The following is a 19,140-nucleotide window of genomic DNA, read 5'->3' on the forward strand; positions in this document are numbered from 1 at the left end:
TTTCAATGGGGTTTCAATTCTGGTGAGTTAGATTAGAACATAGAGACTTGAGTAACTCAAGTCTCTGATTAGGATTAAACTGGTGAGTTGGCACCAAAACGTGGCATGGAAATGTATGTGGTGAAGAGTGAAGTGTGGGTCACCAGATCAAAACAAACAAAAACAGCTGACAGCAAAGTAACAAGGATGTCATGTGGAGCCAAATGTGGAGCTGCATGCATGCTGCTGGTGTGTGAGGGCTTTTATCATTGATTACATCATGAAGTTAAAAATGTATTGCTCTACGAATAGCAAATATGTCACCATCTCTCATTGAACTCCATTGATTTTCCTTGTGTTGCTTTCCATGATTACAATGACCCTAAACATACACCTAAGGCCAAAGTTGATTTTCTGGAGAGGTGTGAGTGAATCAGTGATTAAGTATGACACCCGATCTGCGTATTTGAAGTGTTTTGAAGTGACTTATCTGCTCATTTTCACATTATGTTCGATAGGCGACAAAACTTTTGTCTTGTGAAAATCTGCCCTGTCTGTGTTCATTAAAGGGTCAATCTTTCTTTGGTGCATGAAATTTATTTTTGTACATTCATTTTCATTCGAAAGGGTTGTAGCTTTCATATGAGTGACTTCTGAAGCCAAGTGATTAATAGAAAGTCAGGTTATTAGCTGTTATTCCAAACATATGGGTAGGCGCCAACTCTTTTGGAGGCGAGTGTACAAGCCATGAAAGTTAAATATCATTGATGTAATTATGGACATACATCAACTTTTTCATGATATTCTAACAAATTATATGGCCAGTATCTGTACATTAACATAAAAAAGGTCGCCTCAAACATGAAATAGTCTATTTTTTTGGGAGGATGAACTGAACACATACCTTTCAGCCATTCTATTTTGTAGGACCTTAGGACCTAGGACCTTGTTAACATAAACACTCACCACTCACCAGCCACTTTTATTAGGTACACCTTCCTAGTGCTGGTTTGGTTCCCCCCCCACCCCCCTTGAACTCAAAAATGCCTTATCTCCCAGGCTGGAGTAAATTAACACAAAGGAAAGAAGAACAGAGTGCAAGGCATCTCTCCCTTTTCACACTGTTTATTCAACTGGAGACTCACTACAGGGGGAGGGCTGCAATGTTGAAGCAATACTAAGTTCAGGTCATTTCTTCATCATACATCTCCATGTCTGGGATGTACCTTGCTGCTTCCACTGTCTCAATGTTCTGGGCTACTTCAGCCCCCTCAATGCACTTTGCTGCTTCAATTCCCTCAGTGCACTTTGCTGCACGAATCCCATTGTCATCATTCACTGGAGTGCTATTTGGACCTTTAATGCAGTCATGATATTTTAATCCTCGGTCTGATTTAAAGCTCTTCCCACACTCTCGACACTCGTGGGAAACAATTTTGTGCACTTTCTTCTCGTGTGCCTGCAGGGGCTGTGGGTAGGCGAATTTCTCCCCACAGATGGTGCACTGGTGGGGTTTTTCTCCAGTGTGAATTCTCTGGTGGGTCTTCAGTATGTGACCGTAACTGAAAGTCTTCCCACAAATAGAGCAAAGGTAAGGCCTCTCGCCTGTGTGTCGACGTAGGTGTGTTGTGAGATCACAGTTTTTGACGAAACTAGCGTCGCAGAACGAGCACTTGTGGGGCTTCTCTCCTGTGTGTCTTCTTATGTGTATCTTTAGCTTGGTTTTATGTGCAAAAGCCTTGTTGCAGTACGTGCAGGTAAATGGCTTCAGTCCAGAGTGCATTAACTCGTGAGATTTAAGGCAAGGTTTCGTTTTGAATGTCATGTTACACACCAGACACTCGAAAGGTTTCTCGTCTGTATGGGCGAATATTTCGTGACTTTTCCGACCAGAACCAGTGCTGAATCTCTTGGGGCACTGGCTACAAAGATAGGGTTTCTCTCCTGAATGTATTCTAAAATGTCTGTCTAAGAGTACTGAACTGTGGAATTCCTTGGGGCAAAGTGAGCACTTGAGCCCTACGCCCTTCTTTTTCTTTTTTTTCATGATGCCCTTTGCACGTGTCTTGACAGGCTTTTCAGCTGTCTTGATGGGTTTTTCACTTGTCTTTTCACCTGTCTCCTGTGGATGGTGTTTCCGGTGTGCAAGGAGTCCACCTAACTGCCTGAAAGTTTTGTCGCAAACTTTGCAGGCGTATGGCATTTCACCTGTGTGAAGTCTTTTGTGAACTTTGAGACTTGTTGTGGAAGCAAGAATCATGCCACAGACATCACACTCCCCAGAAGGCTTTTGAGACGTCGAGTCTTCGTCCTTTTCCTGTTGACACTCAGCGTTGGGCGAGTCGGTGGACGCACTTTCGTGTGGAGATTCAGCAGATGCGCTTTCACATGCAGTGGCACGCTTTTTCTCTTTGGCGTGCACTCTTTGGTGACGAGCCAGCCGGCTTGGAAATCTACATATCATTTCGCATTCTGTGCATGCGAAACGTTTGTCATAGTGATACTTTTTGGATTTGGCTTTCTTGACTTTCCCGACTCCTCTGCTCTGCCTCTTCTGTTCCCTCGCAGGTGCAGGCTCATCAAAGCTGGGATCTGCGAATTTACAAAAGACATGACATGGCATTATAATACATTTCTGTCATTTCACGTCAAATCAGACACTTTGGGACCCAACCGACACGGATTTCAATCATACTTGCTGTGCCTGTTTAGTAGCAAGGTAGCACGCCAGAACTGCATTTGTGTGAATCTGACACCAATATTAAGGGAGAAACAGACTAGCGAAGGTTTACATATGAGGCTAGGACACTATGCATTCAGCCTTGATTATATCAGTCAGTGTAAGTCACAAAAAGATGTCCGTGGTGTTATTTGAAAGCTCTTTTCTGGCTCTACAAATTACACAAACAGCATGGAATACAACAACCCACAGAATATGAATTATCATAAATTGAAAAATTAAAAATTGAATATCAAAAAACATAGTCTACAGTAAACATAGCCTGCAATGTCATGAACGACACCTGAAATGCTGGTGTTTGGTTCATTATTCATTTCAGAGATAATGGGACTCAAAAATATGGCATCATACAAATCACCTAGTAATAATATGGTAGTACCATAGTAATATCACATGACACCATGTCTATCGGAATATGTGAAGGATGGAGATGGTCCATGAGGATGCAGGAAGTTCAGTTTCACCTCTCCAGTGCTCGGCATACATTCCTCAACACATGCTAGCCACTAGTTGCCATCATACAGCTACAACATACCCTTTGATGCTTTAACATTTAGAACATTCATTTACTGAGCTTATTCTTTCAACCCTGCCTTCTCTGAATGCTTAAAATGGTCTAGCTTCCACTGTGTCCATTGACAATGGGCAGAAGCCGTGTAGTTTTTGAGTACCTGGAATAGGGACCGACGAGGGTGCAGGGCCCACCGGGAAAATGCCTGTTATGCCAGATGGCCAGTCCAGCCCTGTCCCTGACACTACTCTATTACTACTTCATTACAACTCATTTCAACCTTTATGTCCCATTATCTCTGAAATGAACAAAGAACCAAACACCCCATTTTCAGGTGTTGTTTATGACCTTACAGGCTATGTTTAGACAAGACACCAGCCATTTGACAATATAAGTTTTTCTGATATTATTTTGTTAATTTTTCAATGTATTCTAATTCATATTCTGAAGGTTGTTGTATTCCATGCTGTGTGTGTAATTTGTAGAGCCAGAAAAGAGCTTTCAAACAACACCTCAGACATCCTTTTGTGACTTACACTGACTGATATAATCAAGGCTGAATGCATAGTGTCCTACCCTCATATGTAAACCTTTGCTAGTCTGTTTCTCCCTTAATATTAGTGTCAGATTCACACAAATGCAGTTCTGGGGTGCTACCTTGCTAGCCTCGCGACGCCATCCTCTGTACTCCACCCAAAGATTTTGGCTCCGCACATCGTCTGGCAAAAGCCTCGAGCTCGGTTCTCTCAGTGTTTCGCCAATCAGCAAACAGTTGAGAGTGGTGACGTAGAACTCACCCACGAGCTCCGTTACTGATTGGTTAAGGTAACTATATTCACACTTTCGTTTTGTTATTTGTATGCTTTTGCGACGCTATAACGTAACAGGCATGCTAATAAAGCACAACATGGGTTTTAATTTGAGTTTGGAACTTCAATTAATTTAAATGATAGAGTAAGATCAGACCATCTCCCATCGTCCACGGAGACGGAATCCTCATGGCTTTTGCCAAGGAGTAAACAGTCGGCTATTCGCCCAGGCTACCTTGCTACTAAACAGTCACAGCAAGTATGATTGAAATCCATGTCGGTCGGGTCCCGAAGTGTCTGATTTCATGTGAAATGACCCATTTAGTTGACACTTTAACCAATACCCTGTAAATTACAGTATTGCTTCGGATATAGTCGTTGGCCTGGAGCAATTTGGGGTTAGGTGCCTTGCACAAGGGCACATTCATCCAGGTGCACCCAAGAGCCCTTGAGCAAGAGACCTACAGTAGTTCTAACTCCAACATATTTGTCTTGCAACTCAATTCAATTTAAAGGGGACTGTCCTTGTACAAAGAGTCATGAAAACACACAAACACTAGTGCATTTGTAACTAAATTAAACTTACCTGTTGGGTCAAAGTCACTGTCGTCGTCCTGATAACCTTTGTAGCCGTCATCGTTGTTGTCACCCTCATCGCTGACGTCCTCCATCAGTTGAATATTACAAATTTCGTCAGGCCCCAGCATTTCACGGCAGTCTTCTAGCTTCACTGACAGCACAGGCAGTTTCAGTTGCCGTGGTGATGTCAGTGCATCATCATCATCATAAGCAGGAGATGCTGGAAAATCCGCTGAGTCATCCTCCGGTTCCTGTGGTGATGTCAGTTCCTGTGGTGATGTCGGCGTGTCTGTTGGATCATCTCCAGACGTGCAGGACAGGAAGACGTTTGGTGGGATCTCACAACCCTAAAATGTTCAAACATAGTAATTGCATGCTCAAGTGAGAAGTTTGCACACTTTTTTTGTGTCTAGTGAAAACTCAGTTTGGCTGGTAGAAGGGACAGCTTACTAGTCACTTTGGCTGGTGTTGAGATTATGGTTGGCTCATCAGATTAGGTGCATTCAACTTTTTGCACAACGTCTATATCTGCATTCAGACAGCAATGCATTCTGGACTGAACATGTTGCATGATGGTTAGAAATATAGTCTGACTAACCAACTTGTATCATGATGTCAAACTTTTTTGCAGTTTCGCAAAGTTCTCGATTATTATTTTTTTCAACATCGATCGACACATGTTGGTCCCGAACGCACCTGCTGTGACTCTTGCAACAAGCATCAACTCCTGCAGTTGGTCATGCCCGTTGATGCTTGTTGCAAGAGTCACAGCAGGTGCATTCGAGACCAACATTACATGTATCGATCGATGTTGAAGAAAAATAATACTTTTCACGACGTGGGTGGTATTAAACAAAGCAAATTTGAAGTCGACTACAAATTTACGCAAGACGATGAATTTGCACCAGTTTGATCATCGTAGCACACCACGTGTGAGGTGTGGGGGGGGGGGCAGGTGGGGAGGAGGAGTTGAAGTGGGGTGCAGTGCAAACTTTTTAGGGGTGTGGGACAACACCTCTACACAGAGTGCAGTGAACTATTGACCAACCAGTTCAAGGGCTGGTGACCCTGGAGGCAGTATGCAGACCCTTGCAATCAGCATCAACAGGGATAAGCAACTGCAGGAGTTACGAGGGACGTCTGTAGTTGCACTGATCCCACGATAGTTTGGCATCATGTCACGTCGACGTCACAAAATTACTGAAATTTGGTAAATCGGACAATATTTCAAACAATCATGCAACATTTTCATCCAAAATGCATTGCAGTCTGCATGTGCATGCGGACATTGTATGAAATCGATCGGACCTAGCAAGTTCGAGCACTTTGTTGGTTGAAAGTCGAAAAGTCGAATGCACCTGTTAACATCTACTAGTCATATCGAGCGGTGGTGGGGAAAAAAAAGTCAACTTAGAAGCCTGATTATTAGGCTAATCATTTCAGTTATTGCCATGGTTTAGGAGAGGTCTCATGATTGGATTTGAGTGATAAGCAGCTTACCAATGCAGTGATGTCATTTACTCTTGCACGCCGACCTTGCTGACGTCTCTGTCCAATTTTGTCATCACGGTTGTTCCTGTGGAAGGAGTCACAATAACACCAGCAGGTGGAATGTCAGGATGCACTGACAGTGTTGTTTGTTACATGGCAGAGTTCTAGGTTCCATGCTCCATACATGATATGCATAGAGCAGCGGTTCCCAAACTTTTTCCCCCGCGCACCCCCTTGTACATTTCATTGTGGTTCGCGCACCCCCTTAGCGAATATTTTGGTGTGCTGATGGCCACGCAAGTATGGATTCACTGTGCATTCACTGCACATTATGCACAGTTTTGAATAATCCTCTTTTCCAATAGGCTTGGAGTTAAACTGCACTTCAAATGGACCCTTCCAGCATACAATTCACCGTACAATTAAAAACTACTTAAAGTTCATTGATGCTGTATAAAAACTCTCACCATTGCTCTATTCAGCTCGCGCACCCCCTTATGGCAGGCTGCGCACCCCCAGGGGTGCACGGACCACAGTTTGGGAAACCCTGGCATAGAGGGTTGATGGAACTTGTTTGGTACCATTTCACATCAAGGTTCGTCACCTGGGCCACAGGTGGAGTGAGCAATCGCTGGGAGTGGCCGTTAGAACACAGGGTAGAAGTAGAAATACTAAACGTAACTATAATATTCCTCTATACACCGTGAGCAATCTGCATAAGTACTTTAGTACAACGGCACATGGGTCATTTCATGTGAAATCAGGCACTTTGGGACCCGACCGACACAGATTTCAATCATACTTGCTGTGCCTGTTTAGTAGCAAAGTAGCACCCCAGAACTGCATTTGTGTGAATCTGACACCACACCAATATTAAGGGAGAAACAGACTGACGAAGGGTTACATATGAGGGTAGGACACTATGCATTCAGCCTTGATATCAGTCAGTGTAAGTCACACAAATATCTACAAATTACACAAACAGCATGGAACACAACAACCCTCAGAATATGAATTATCATAAATTGAAAAATTAAAAATTTAATATAAAAAACCCTATATTTTAAAATGGCCAGTTCCTTGTCTAAACATAGCCTGCAATGTTATGAACAACACCTGTTGTTTTTACGTAACATTGGTTAAAAACCTACAAAACTGTTATTTTTCCTCTTAAAAACAAATGTAAATGAAAAAAGATGTGGTACATTATGTTTCATAGGCAACTAGTCTTAGATGAGAAGAAACATTTCTGTTAAGATTAATGTAAAGGTTTGTCAAATGTCCTGCAAAGTGACGTCACGTCAACCACCCGTCTGCCAAATGCAATGTACAGCGCCGCCAGTTAGTATTGGCACCCCTTAATTTTATTTTCAAAATGTGCATTTTATCGAGAAATAAATGCAAATATAAACAACTTTTAGCAACAGGATCTTTTAATTGAAGGTCCAAAGATATTTAGAATAGCAAAGTATTTTTTTCCAAATGAATTTTGGAATTTCAAGCAAAAACATGAAAAAGGGCATGTCCATGAATATTGGCACCCCTCCTTAACAGATTGGTCTCACACCATTAGACAGCAAAGGCAGCCTCCAAAGGTTTTGGTATTCGTCTACGAGCTTCTTGCACTTCTCTAGTGGCATTTTGATGTGTGCATTTGGATGTGTGCTTTAGGTTTTTGTCTTGCTGAACATGATCTTCACCTCAAACCAAGTGTTCTTGCACATGGTTACACATTTTTCTGTAAATGATGATACCTGTGATGCCTGTCATGATACCTGTGATATGGTCAAAGCATCCAATACCTAATGCATCAATGGGGTGACATAATATTATAGATCTTACACCATGCTTGATTTTTGGTAGGGTGTCCTTTTCCTTAAAGACTTTCTGGCAAAATATGCAAACATGCTGTTTGTGTGCATCACTGGAAAGCTGTACTATTGCTTCATCTGACCTTAAAACATTCATAAAAGGGCTGTGTTTTCCCTGTATTCTCTTATACAGACTTCAGGTGTTCCCTTTTATGACTTTCATGAAGCAATGTGGTCTCAGTTTGCCTCCAACCAAAAACCAAAACTTTGTGTAGTGTTTAACATGTGATGCTTATTGGAAAGAACTTCCCAAAACAGTTCGAAGTTGACCTTCAGGTCTGTAGATGTTAGACCCTGTGGTTTGTCATTATTTGCACCGACTTCTACAGACTACTATCATAATTTCTTCCCTTAACCCCACATCCAAGGATGTTCTTTACAGCTCCCTGTTTGGCAAATATCTGAATAACACAAACAGTGTTGGAAATGGTATACTAGGGTCTTTTGAGATGACCTTTTTATTATTTGGAGGTCTTGTTTTTGCAAATAATTGTATTTCTGGTGTCCTCAGGCAGCCCATCTGTCTTCACATTTGTCAAAGACGCACAAGATGTAACAGGTTGCTATTTAAAACACAAATATAAAAAAAATCCTTGCCTAATTCATGTCCTATGGGCAAAAGCAATTTTTCAAAGGTGATTCCCATTTGTTATCTACCATATTTGAGTCAAATTAGGTTTCCACAATGGTATCCAGTAAAGGGTGCCAATACCAGTGGTTCCAGGAGGTTTAGCTTCTTCAATTTTTTCCCTCTCGTAGTTTAGTATTCCTTGCTGTTGATCATTTTTACATTTAGTATCAACCACAAGCTATCTATAGAAAAATCATGGTTGACCTTATTATTTGTTGTCTGGAGATATGTCTCATAATGTGCTTAAGCTTCAAGGGTGCCAATACTAACTGGCACCACTGTAATATCAAATGTAATATCAAATGTTTGACTGTGGACGATGGAGGTGAAGAGGATTGTGTCTGTGGGCTACTGACCGTCTGTGCTGCTCCAGCTGTTGCTGCAGTGTCTGCACCTCATCCCTCAGTGCTCTGATCACCTGATGGGGAGATGAGATGAGAGGAAGTCAGAACTGCTGCGAGGGCCAATCAGGAAAACTGTACAATGTAGACCATTATACATATTCTCTTTCTAACACATAGGTTTAAAAATCTGGAATCAACTGGAAATCTGTGCCAGATATCAGGGTTGTGCAGAACAACGTAGAAGCAAGTTTCGTTAATAAGCCATTTATAATAGTCTCACCTTGTTCGCCTCAGTGAGTTTGTTGTCCTTCTCCTCAATTCTTTTCTGGAGATCTTCTACCTGTCGTCTCAGGGTCTGGCATTGACACATTTGTTCTTCATACTCCAGCAGTGACTGCTGCTGCAAATTAACTTCATTTTCCTGTAACCTTGACTTGAAGATCCACGGATTACATTCCGAATCCTGTAAGAAAATCACCCACCATTCATTCTTGATTACTTATCTTCGGATAGGCCTACAGTGGGTCTGCCTAGGCCTACTGTCTTTACGGCATCAGCGGCTTGACTTGCCCATCCATGCTCTATGCGAAGTCATAATTTATAGATCGATCGATTATGCACAGGCAAACTTACCATGCTTATGAACTAAACACGACCACACAACAGCTTTCACGTTCACCTTTCTTTAGGAATTAGTCGCACTACCATGAATGATTATCAAAAACGCGAAAACATGGAAACCTGTGGATGTTTTCGGAGGACAAAATACAGCCAACTCCTTGTCAGAGCTTACAACATTTCAAAACAAATTCACCCTGGCTGTGTAACTGTAAAAGATACAATGGCATAATGGCGAAGAAGCCAAGTATGCTAATGCTGCCCTCGTGTGGAGTGGGGATCAAACACCAGCCTGCATATGAAAACATACCAGAGGCATGACAGGAGAAACTGGCATTCCTTTCTTTCGTTTTTGTTTTACTTTCACCACACATTTTCTCTGAGGTGGTAAAAATGTGACCACATACATTCATTTTGAAACACAGCAATGGGCATTGGAGGTTTAAACGTCAGGCTATAGGCCTACCTGGGATGATAATACAACAGCTGTACCTTTACATCATACAGCGGTAGCCTACATGTAAATCATAAAACAGAGCAGGCATTTTTGCCCTGTCTTATTAGTCACTTTGGATATCACTGGCTCCACAAACCAATTTTAATACCATATAAATGTTCAGAGTATTTATGACACATGAGTAATCCCCAGAGTATGTTGCCTTAACTATATGTAAACGCACATATATATATAAAATACTGGAAATGAATGGCCTCTTATGAGCAGCTGCTCTCCCTTCTCGAATAGGACATTTCTGCCTTCTGGAATGACTATGTGGGGTATTGCTAAAATCAGACTACTTGTAAATCACAAGACAGTTTAGTGATCATTCCAGTTGCAGAAATTGACAGAGGTCAGCAGTGGCTTCAGAGGAGCGGGGACGAGGTCAGGCAGGCCTACAGGGACCTGATGTGGCTGAGATGCTCAGGGAGGATGAGGATGCCATCATTAACATCAGTGTGTCATTTGATGGCACGTGGCAGAAGAGGGGCTGTACTCTCACTATGGGGTCAGCATATAAATTGATGTATTGACATCCTCACTGGGCTGGTAGTGGAGTTTGAGGTGCTCAGTACATACTGCCATGGCTGCACAGTGCACACTCAATGAGAGTGCTAGACGGGAGGGCAAGATCAGGCAGGAGGAGGAGCATCAACAGCTGGAGGGAGACCCATGACTTCGGGGTCTGGCAAGGCCATGGAGCAGGAGGCAGCTAAGAGTATATGGGCCAGATCAGTTTCTCAGCATCAGTTGCGCTACAATGAGATGCTGGCAGATGTCGACAGTGCGGTTGAAGGAGAGGATTGTGCACATCCCAGGGAAAGGTGCAGGACGAAGGCCAACTGTAGTTTTCAGAGTGAGAAGTCTGCACACTTAGAATCCTTTTTGTTGCATTTTATTTTTTCATGGCAGGATAACGTTTCAACCTCAACAGTCAACTCAACTTCGACCTCAACTTCAGGAGAATCTGAAGAAGACTGTTGAGGTCGAAACGTTATCCTGCCATGAAAAAATTGTGCTGACTTCTCACTCTGAAAACTACAGATGGGGACAGCACAGCATACAAGGAAGTGGTGGCACTTAATCCAAACCTTGGCAACGATGTAGCAAAGTTAGAGTGCATAAATCATGCCCACAAAAAGGATGGGAACAGGCTGCACTCAGGAAGATGAGAGCTGAGCGTAAGCTAGAGAGCAAAGGTCAAGGCAAGCTAACTGCAAAAAAATGAAAAGCACTACATTTTTTTATAGGGTAGCAATATTGAATAACTAAGGGTCACTGAATCAGATGGAGCCAGAAATATGGGCCGGTCTCCTTCACTGTAAGTCCAGTGACCAAAACCCAATGATCCTCCCCCGTCTCTCTGTCCCACTCCCTTCCTGTCTCCATCTCACACTGTCCTGTCAAAAATAAAAGCCCCTAAAAAACATTTTAAATAATAATAATAATAATAATAATAATAATAGGGCATAATAATTAACTGCCTACTAGTTAGGATAATGCAGAGATACATAAACATAGTGTTATTACCTGTTTATGACAAAGAAAGACACATCACAAATATTTTTGTTTCCATTACCAAAATGTAGGCCTCTCACAATCCTTTATTCCCTTCAATATTTCCAGCATTAAGTCTTAAGTAGTCAGTATGACCAAAATGGCAATGTTGTGTAACATGTGAAACAAGAGAGACCCAAAGATAGCAACCTGCCCTTTGACCTTTACATGAAAGTTTACTAAGTATTAAACAAATATTTTCTAGTATGGTCCAAGTACAGTCATTTTTGCAGCTAAAAATGGCTATTTTTGGAAATCCAAAATGGCGGACCATGGAGAAGATCCCTCTTTTCATGTATGAAAAGCACAATTTTTCCAGTCATAATGAATACTTAGAATTTGATGCTGGTGGTAAGTATTAGAGATGTACAGGATCCAAGATCCGGTTCCGGATCCGGCAGGATAATAGGGGTTTTTCAGACTATCCGGATCCGGTTCCAGGATCCAGGATCCGGTAGCCGAGGCTTTTAAGTCAAAATAGTTTGAGCCAACGTGATAAAAAGGGCCCACGTGTGTGAGTAGGCTATGTGTTTCAACCCTTTCGTAGGATCCGGTATCCGGTTCCGGATCCGGCAGGATCTTAAGCAGTAGATCCGGTATCCGGCAGGATCCTAAAAATCAGGATCCGGTGCATCTCTAGTAAGTATTCATGAAAAAGGTAACATTACTGAATGGGCAGCATGAATTCTGGAAATAAACAACTAAAAATCTCACACAGTGTCCCTTTAAAGCAATTTCTTCATCATACATCTCCATGTTTGGGATGTACCTTCCTGCTTCAATCTCCTCAATGTCCTGGGCTGCTTCAGCCCCCTCAATGCACTTTGCCGCTTCAATGACCCTCAGTGCACTTCGCTAAATCGGTCCCTTTGTCATCATTTGCTGGAGTGCTATTTGGACCTTTAATACAGTCATGATATTTTACTCCTCGATCTGATTTAAAGCTCTTCCCACACTCTCGACACTCGTGGGAAACGATATTGTGTACTTTCTTCTCGTGTGCCTGCAAGGGCTGTGGGTAGGCAAAACTCTCCCCACAGATGGTGCACTGGTGGGGTTTTTCTCCAGTGTGAATTCTCTGGTGGGTCCTCAGTATGTGAGCGTGACTGAAGGCCTTCCCACAAAAAGAGCAAAGGTAAGGCCTCTCGCCTGTGTGTCGACGGAGGTGTTTTGTGAGACCACAGCTTTTAACGAAACTGGCGCCGCAGACTGAGCACATGTGGGGCTTCTCTCCTGTGTGTCTTCTTATGTGTACCTTTAGCTGGTCAGGACGTCTAAAACCCTTGTTGCAGTACGTGCAGGTAAACTGCTTCAGTGCAGAGTGTGTCGACTCATGATTTTTAAGGATAAGTTTCGTTTTGAATGTCTTCTGACACACCAGACACTCGAAAGGTTTCTCGTCTGTATGGGCGTGAGTTTCGTGACTTTTCCGATTCGAATGACTGCTGAATCTCTTGGGGCAATGTCTACAAAGGTAGGGTTTCTTTCCTGAATGTACTATTCTAAAATGTTTTTCTAATTTTGATAAATATGAGAATTCCTTGGGGCAAAGCGAGCACTTGTGCGCTACGTCCTTTTTCTTTTTTACTTTGACAGGCTTTTCACCAGTCATCTGTGAATGGTGTTTTTGGTGTTGGATGAGTCCATTTAACTGCCTGAAAGTTTTGTCGCAAACTTTGCAGGCGTATGGCATTTCACCTGTGTGCAGTCTATTGTGAACTTTGAGACACGTTTTGGTAGAAAGAATCTTCCCACAGACGTCACATTCAAAAGAGGGCTGTTGACTCTCAGCGTTGGGTGAGTCGGTGGACGCACTTTCATGTGTATATTCAATGGATACGTCATCAAATGCAGTGGCCATGGCAGTGATACGCTTTTTCTCTTTGGCGTGCACTCTTTGGTGATGAGACAGCCGGCTTGGAAATCTAAATATCATTTCGCATTCTGTGCATGCAAAACGTTTGTCGTAGTGATACTTTTTGGCCTTGGCTTTGTTGACTTTCCCGACTCCTCTGCTCTGCCTCTTCTGTTCCCTCACAGCTGCAGGCTCAAGGCAAGGATCTGCGAATTAAATAAATAGCTGGTTACTGAAAGATTATACATAGCATGCATTTATTGTACGTTTCGCGTTTGTGCGTTACATAGGGTCGCATTCGGACGGGATTAGTATTATCTATGGTAGATTTTCCGGACCATCACAGTAGGTAAAATTCTCTGCAAAGTTTATCGACATTTTTACTGACATGGCGCGTTCGGACTTACAACTTACCTGCTGGGTCAAAGTCACTGTCGTCATCCTGATAACCTCTGTAGCCGTCATTGTAATCGTCATCGCTGATGTCCTCTACAGGTTGAATACTGAAAACTCCGTCAGGCCCCAGCAGTTCACGGCAGTCTAGTAGCTTCACTGACAGCACAGGCAGTTTCAGTTGCCGTCGTAATGTCAGTGCATCATCATCATCATAAGCAGGAGACGCTGGAAAATCTGCTGAGTCATCCTCCAGTTCCTGTGATGTCGGTGTGTCTGTTGAGGCGTTTGGTGGAATCTCACAACCCTGAAATGTTCAAACGCAGTAATTGCATGTTCAAGTGAGGAGTTTGCACACATAAAATACTTTTTTGTGTCTAGTGAAAACTCAGTTTGGCTGGCAGAAAAGACAACTTACTAGCCACTTTGACTGGTGTTGAGATTATGTTTGGCTCTTCAGATTAGGTGCATTCAACTTTGCTATATCTTTAATATTTGCTATATATTTGTCTATATCCGCATTCAGGCAGCAATGTATTCTGGACTGAACATGTTGCATGATGGTTAGAAATCTTGTCTGACTTTCCAAATTTTAGTCATGCTGTGATAAAAACGAAACGCGCATCATGATGTCAAACTCTCGTAGGATGAATATGATTGCAAATGGGCCTCACAACTCCTGCAGTTGCTTATCCCCATTGTTGCTCATTGCAAGGGTCTGCATACCGCCTCCGTGGTGACGCACCCCTGAACTGGTTGTCTAAAAGTTCACGGACGCGTTGTCCCACACCCTCAAGTTTGGCTTCAACTCCTCCTCCCCCCCTGTCCCCCCACACATCACATGTGATGTGCTGCGTAGATGAAACTGGTGTGAGATCATTGTCTTGTGCGAATTTGTGGTTGACTTTAAATACGCAGTGTCAGAACAGACAACATTTCTAACCATCAGGCAACATTTTCATCCAGAATGCATTTCTCAGACCTGCAAACTCGTCAAAGAAAAAAAGGTGACAGTCTCCAGCGGACCAACCCCCCACCACCCCCACAATAATTGTAATCGACGCAGCACAGCACCATGGCAAAGCAACGGGGCCGCCAGTGGGCCCATCTGAGACGCAACTTGGGCTTACATAGCCTACACCACACCAGTAAAAGATATGAGGCAAATACTTTATTTCACCAAATTCTCTTGCTCTTCAAAGCACTTTGAACTACCATAATCTATGAACTACACTCACTAGCCTCTTCATTAGGAACACCTCTCTAGTGCTGGGTTGGACCCCATTTTGCCTTCAGAACTGCCTGCACTGCCTACTCAGGTAGGCTGTGGCATTCCAACAAAGATAAATTGGTACTAATTGGCCCAAATAGTACCAAGAATCCTTATCCTATTATATCTCCAGTCTGAAACATTGATATAAGGCAGGGTTGACCCATGTTTTCATGTTGCTGACGCCAAATTCTGACCATTCCATCTGAGTGTTGCAGTAGATATCAAGACTCATCAGAGCAGGCAACATTTTTCCAATCTTCTAGTGTTCTTTAAGGTGACCCCCCCCCCACGACCAAAAAACCTCTCCGGTTCTACATGATTCATGTGAATGACCTAATTGGCCGGGGAAAAGGTGACTGTTTCCAAAAGGTTTGCAGGTATGATTGCTGTCTGCATGCACATGCAGACGTTGCACAAAATCGATCACACCTAGCAGGTTCTCCCTGATATACTTAACAGTGTCTGTTGAGGTTGCCTGCGGTCACATGCGCCCGTTAAAGGGACAGTTTGGTCAATTTCAACATGCAGTTGTAATGCTCACACTACCCTGGACTTGTCAGTGCCTGAGATTTTTTTTCTTCTTCTTCAGCCGTTTCCGAGATCCTGGTCATTGTAATGGGGGCAGCTCTTTGTTTACATTTCAAAAAACATTTTTATTTATTCCCAAAAACATCCAAAAGGTTATAAAACATCAGCAGAAAACTAGCAAACAGCAGTACCTTTTGGGAAAATATTTGGAGTTGGCCTATGTTTCATTTTTTAAAAATGTAAACAAACGCTGCCCCCATTAGAATTGCTCATATCTCGGAAAGGGCTGAGCCGAAAAATGTGGCATCACCAGGCACTGACAAGTCAAGGGTAGCGTGAGCAATACAACTGCATGTTGAAATTGACCAAACTGTCCCTTTAACATCTACTGGTCATATTGGATGGTGATGGAAAAAAAGTCAGCTTAGAAGCCTGATTGATTATTACTTATTTCTGCTATTGCCACGGTTTATAAAGGAATTAGTACTAAATTCCCGTCTCACTGACAGGCAGCTTACCAATGCAGTGATGTATTTTCCTCTTGCACGCTGACCTTGCTGACGTCTCTGTCCAATCGTGTCGTCATCTCGGTTCGTCCTGTAGAAAGTGTCACAACAACAGCAGGTGGAATGTCAGGATGCACTTACTAATAAGCCGTTTCTTACATAGCAGAGTTCTAGTTTCCACTTTCTCTACATATGCATATGGATGATGAAACTTGTTTTGCGCCATTTCACATTAGCAAGGTTCTTCACCTGAGTGAGCAGCCGTGAGAACACAGAGTATCTCTGTGTCTTGCACAAACACGCCATAGTTAATAACGTGTAAACTTAATAAAGTAACTTATTCTAGAAACAAATAAAAAAGCAAGGCAAGTTGTCTAGTAAATTGCATTTGAGGTTGACTGGCTGGATTATAATGTGGTTCTTAATTATTGGCAATAATACTATACATGGGTTCACCGTGTTTGTACAGCCGATATTGTGAGGAGGGGCAAGACACTGGCAGCCAACAGCGTGAGCTAATTTTTTTTGACTTGACAGCGGTTTCCAACAATCAGAGGTTGAGTTGTGCACAGTTAGTTTTGCGCAGTCAAGGGAAAACAGAAAAATAGAACCCATGTATGGCTTATTTTTGTTTATTTTAGTGTGCATTAATTACTCAATTATTTACTTCATTTTGCTATACCTTTACTGCCAACTTGCCACAACTTGTCCACGGCCCCCACTTTGAAAACCACTGGGATAGTGTGTCTGTACTGACCGTCTCTGTTGCTCCAGCCGTTGCTGCAGTGTCTGCACCTCATCCTTCAGTGCTCTGATCACCTGTTGGGGGCAAAGAGATGGGACAGGAAGTCAGGACTGCTGCTCAGAATAACTTAATATCACTGGTGAGGGCCAATCTGGAAAACTATACACAATGAATACTATTATACATATTCCACTTCTAACAAATACTACCTAAGGAGGGGTAAATTTGTACAATATAATCATGTAGGGTTGTGCATCAAACATAGAGGCAAACGCTTTCATAAACCACCTTATTCGCCTCAGTGAGTTTGTTGTCCTTCTCCTCAAGTCTTTTCTGGAGATCTTCTACCTGCAGTCTCAGGGTCTGGCATTGACACACTTGTTGTTCTTCATACTCCAGTAACTGCTGCAGATTAACCTCGTTTTCCTGTAACCTTGACTTGAAGAGCAGCGAATTACATTCCGAATCCTGTAAGAAAATCACCAGTCATTCATTCTTGATAGGCCTACTATTTTATCTTCGGCTACAGTTAAAAGGGTTTGAAGCCTAAACTACTGTCGACTCTTTACAGCATAAACTGTTCCGAGTTGCCCACGCCATCGATGGTATGCCAAGTATTAGTTTTGCAGAGGCAAATTGTTTTCGTTTTCAGTTCAGAACCCATAAACTTACCATGCTCAGGACTATCCACGAACACACAGCAGCTTTCTGCTACAGCCTATCCACGTTCAGCTTTCCTTTGAACCCCTCGCTCTTCCATGAATAATTACTATCAAATGTTTAAGATGCGATATTTACGTGGAAATAATGGAGCGTGTGGTTGTTTTCGACGAAGAAGATTCAGCCAAAACCCGATAAGAGTTTTTAAAAATTCAGAAACAAATGCATCCCGTGTAAAAGACGACATGCAAGGTGTCATGGCGAAGAAGCCAAATAGCTAACTGCTGCCCTCGTGCGGAGTGGGGTAGGCCCTACATACGCACGAGGAAAGAACACGCAGTGTTATCAAACAAAATTAAATTATTAAATTAACGTAGTTCTTCAAGAGTGGTCTGTGTAACAGCAGAAAATTAAAAATATATAGCACCCTATCTAGTCAAAATGTAGGCCTATTGAAAAGATAAAGAGGAAGAAGAGTAATTTCAAAGGCACGCTAATGTGGATAAACAGTGTTGGGCACGTAGGCCTAAGCTTACTCAAAAACGAACAGTGTTTCCACTACAACAATATATCTTACAAAATCCTTTATTCCTTTGATTCCTTCAATATTTACAACATTTAGGCTTCGGTATGATCAAAACAAAGTTATGCAACATGTGAAACAACAGATATCAAAGATAGCAAGGCCACCTGCCATAGATGCCAGCTGACGACACAAAAGAACAGTAGACGGGTATCTATAGGTCAAAATGGATCTGTCCAAATTGTGGGCACATAAAAGACAGAGTAGCCCAACAGCATGGATGAACAAAGTCAAGGTTGGTGTATGAAAGTAGGGAATCATTAAACAAGGGGTGAATTTCTATAATAATACACTGATTCTTGAGAAAGTGGCTAAAACAGGTTGTAATGTTGACAGAAAAAAACAAAGTGAATTACAAAATTATATGCTATATCCTCGTAGACTAAGGTCTTGGCTTTTCAGAAATGCACAAGGCCAATCTCCCCATTATGTCTTTTTCAGAAATCAGGATTTTCTCCGACCATAGCTTGTTTTTTGTCAACACCGTCAGACACAATTAAAAGTTATTAAAATTGTATTGATTTGGTTGCATATGTATCTGGAGCTTTAATTTTATTTTAATACTGTTTCATGTGTTCTAATTTTAAAATATGTACCGTCAAACGATGCTTACTTAACGCCTAAATAGAACAAACAATTTTTTGTAATTTCACAAATATTTGTGTAGGCTTAAATTGGCTATTACTTTGATAATTCAACAACTCCTAAGGAAAATGTTGTAAGCACATTCCTTTAAAATGTCCAAAACTCCTTCTTACGGTGGTGACTTAAGAACTGACGGTGGTGACAGCAAAATAAATAGCCCTCTCAAGTCAATGGCATCTTGCATAAACACTTTATTTTTGTGTGTGCACAGTATGAGCATGTGTTTTTTTCTTCATTAGTTAGATTATCTAGGAAGTAAGCCACTGGTTGTTGAAAATGTGGTAAAAACAGCTTTTAAGTTGTTCAAATCCAAAATATAGAGG

General features: G+C 42.1%; 3 protein-coding genes across 4 annotated transcripts in view; all 3 read right to left on the minus strand.

The window, feature by feature from the left end:
• Window positions 1-19,140, minus strand: part of LOC134449837 (zinc finger protein 2-like) — a 148,184-nt gene that overhangs the window by 36,121 nt on the left and 92,923 nt on the right. The gene's annotated exons all lie outside the window — the stretch shown is intronic.
• On the minus strand, window positions 1,089-9,795 carry LOC134459263 (zinc finger protein ZFP2-like). Its single transcript, XM_063211600.1, has 6 exons — window positions 9,589-9,795; window positions 9,236-9,418; window positions 8,968-9,029; window positions 6,119-6,194; window positions 4,626-4,965; window positions 1,089-2,571 (listed from the first exon to the last, which is right to left on the minus strand). Exons 1-6 carry the CDS (start codon window positions 9,589-9,591, stop codon window positions 1,163-1,165), a joined length of 2,073 nt encoding a protein of 690 aa, XP_063067670.1. The 5' UTR covers window positions 9,592-9,795; the 3' UTR covers window positions 1,089-1,162.
• Window positions 11,575-17,854, minus strand: LOC134445238 (zinc finger protein 260-like). Its single transcript, XM_063194317.1, has 6 exons — window positions 17,602-17,854; window positions 17,218-17,397; window positions 16,942-17,003; window positions 16,197-16,275; window positions 13,899-14,184; window positions 11,575-13,690 (listed from the first exon to the last, which is right to left on the minus strand). The coding sequence occupies exons 1-6, from the start codon at window positions 17,602-17,604 to the stop codon at window positions 12,462-12,464; spliced, it is 1,839 nt and encodes a 612-aa protein (XP_063050387.1). The 5' UTR covers window positions 17,605-17,854; the 3' UTR covers window positions 11,575-12,461.

Source organism: Engraulis encrasicolus, chromosome 1 (assembly GCF_034702125.1).
Source record: "Engraulis encrasicolus isolate BLACKSEA-1 chromosome 1, IST_EnEncr_1.0, whole genome shotgun sequence".
NCBI lineage: Eukaryota > Metazoa > Chordata > Actinopteri > Clupeiformes > Engraulidae > Engraulis > Engraulis encrasicolus.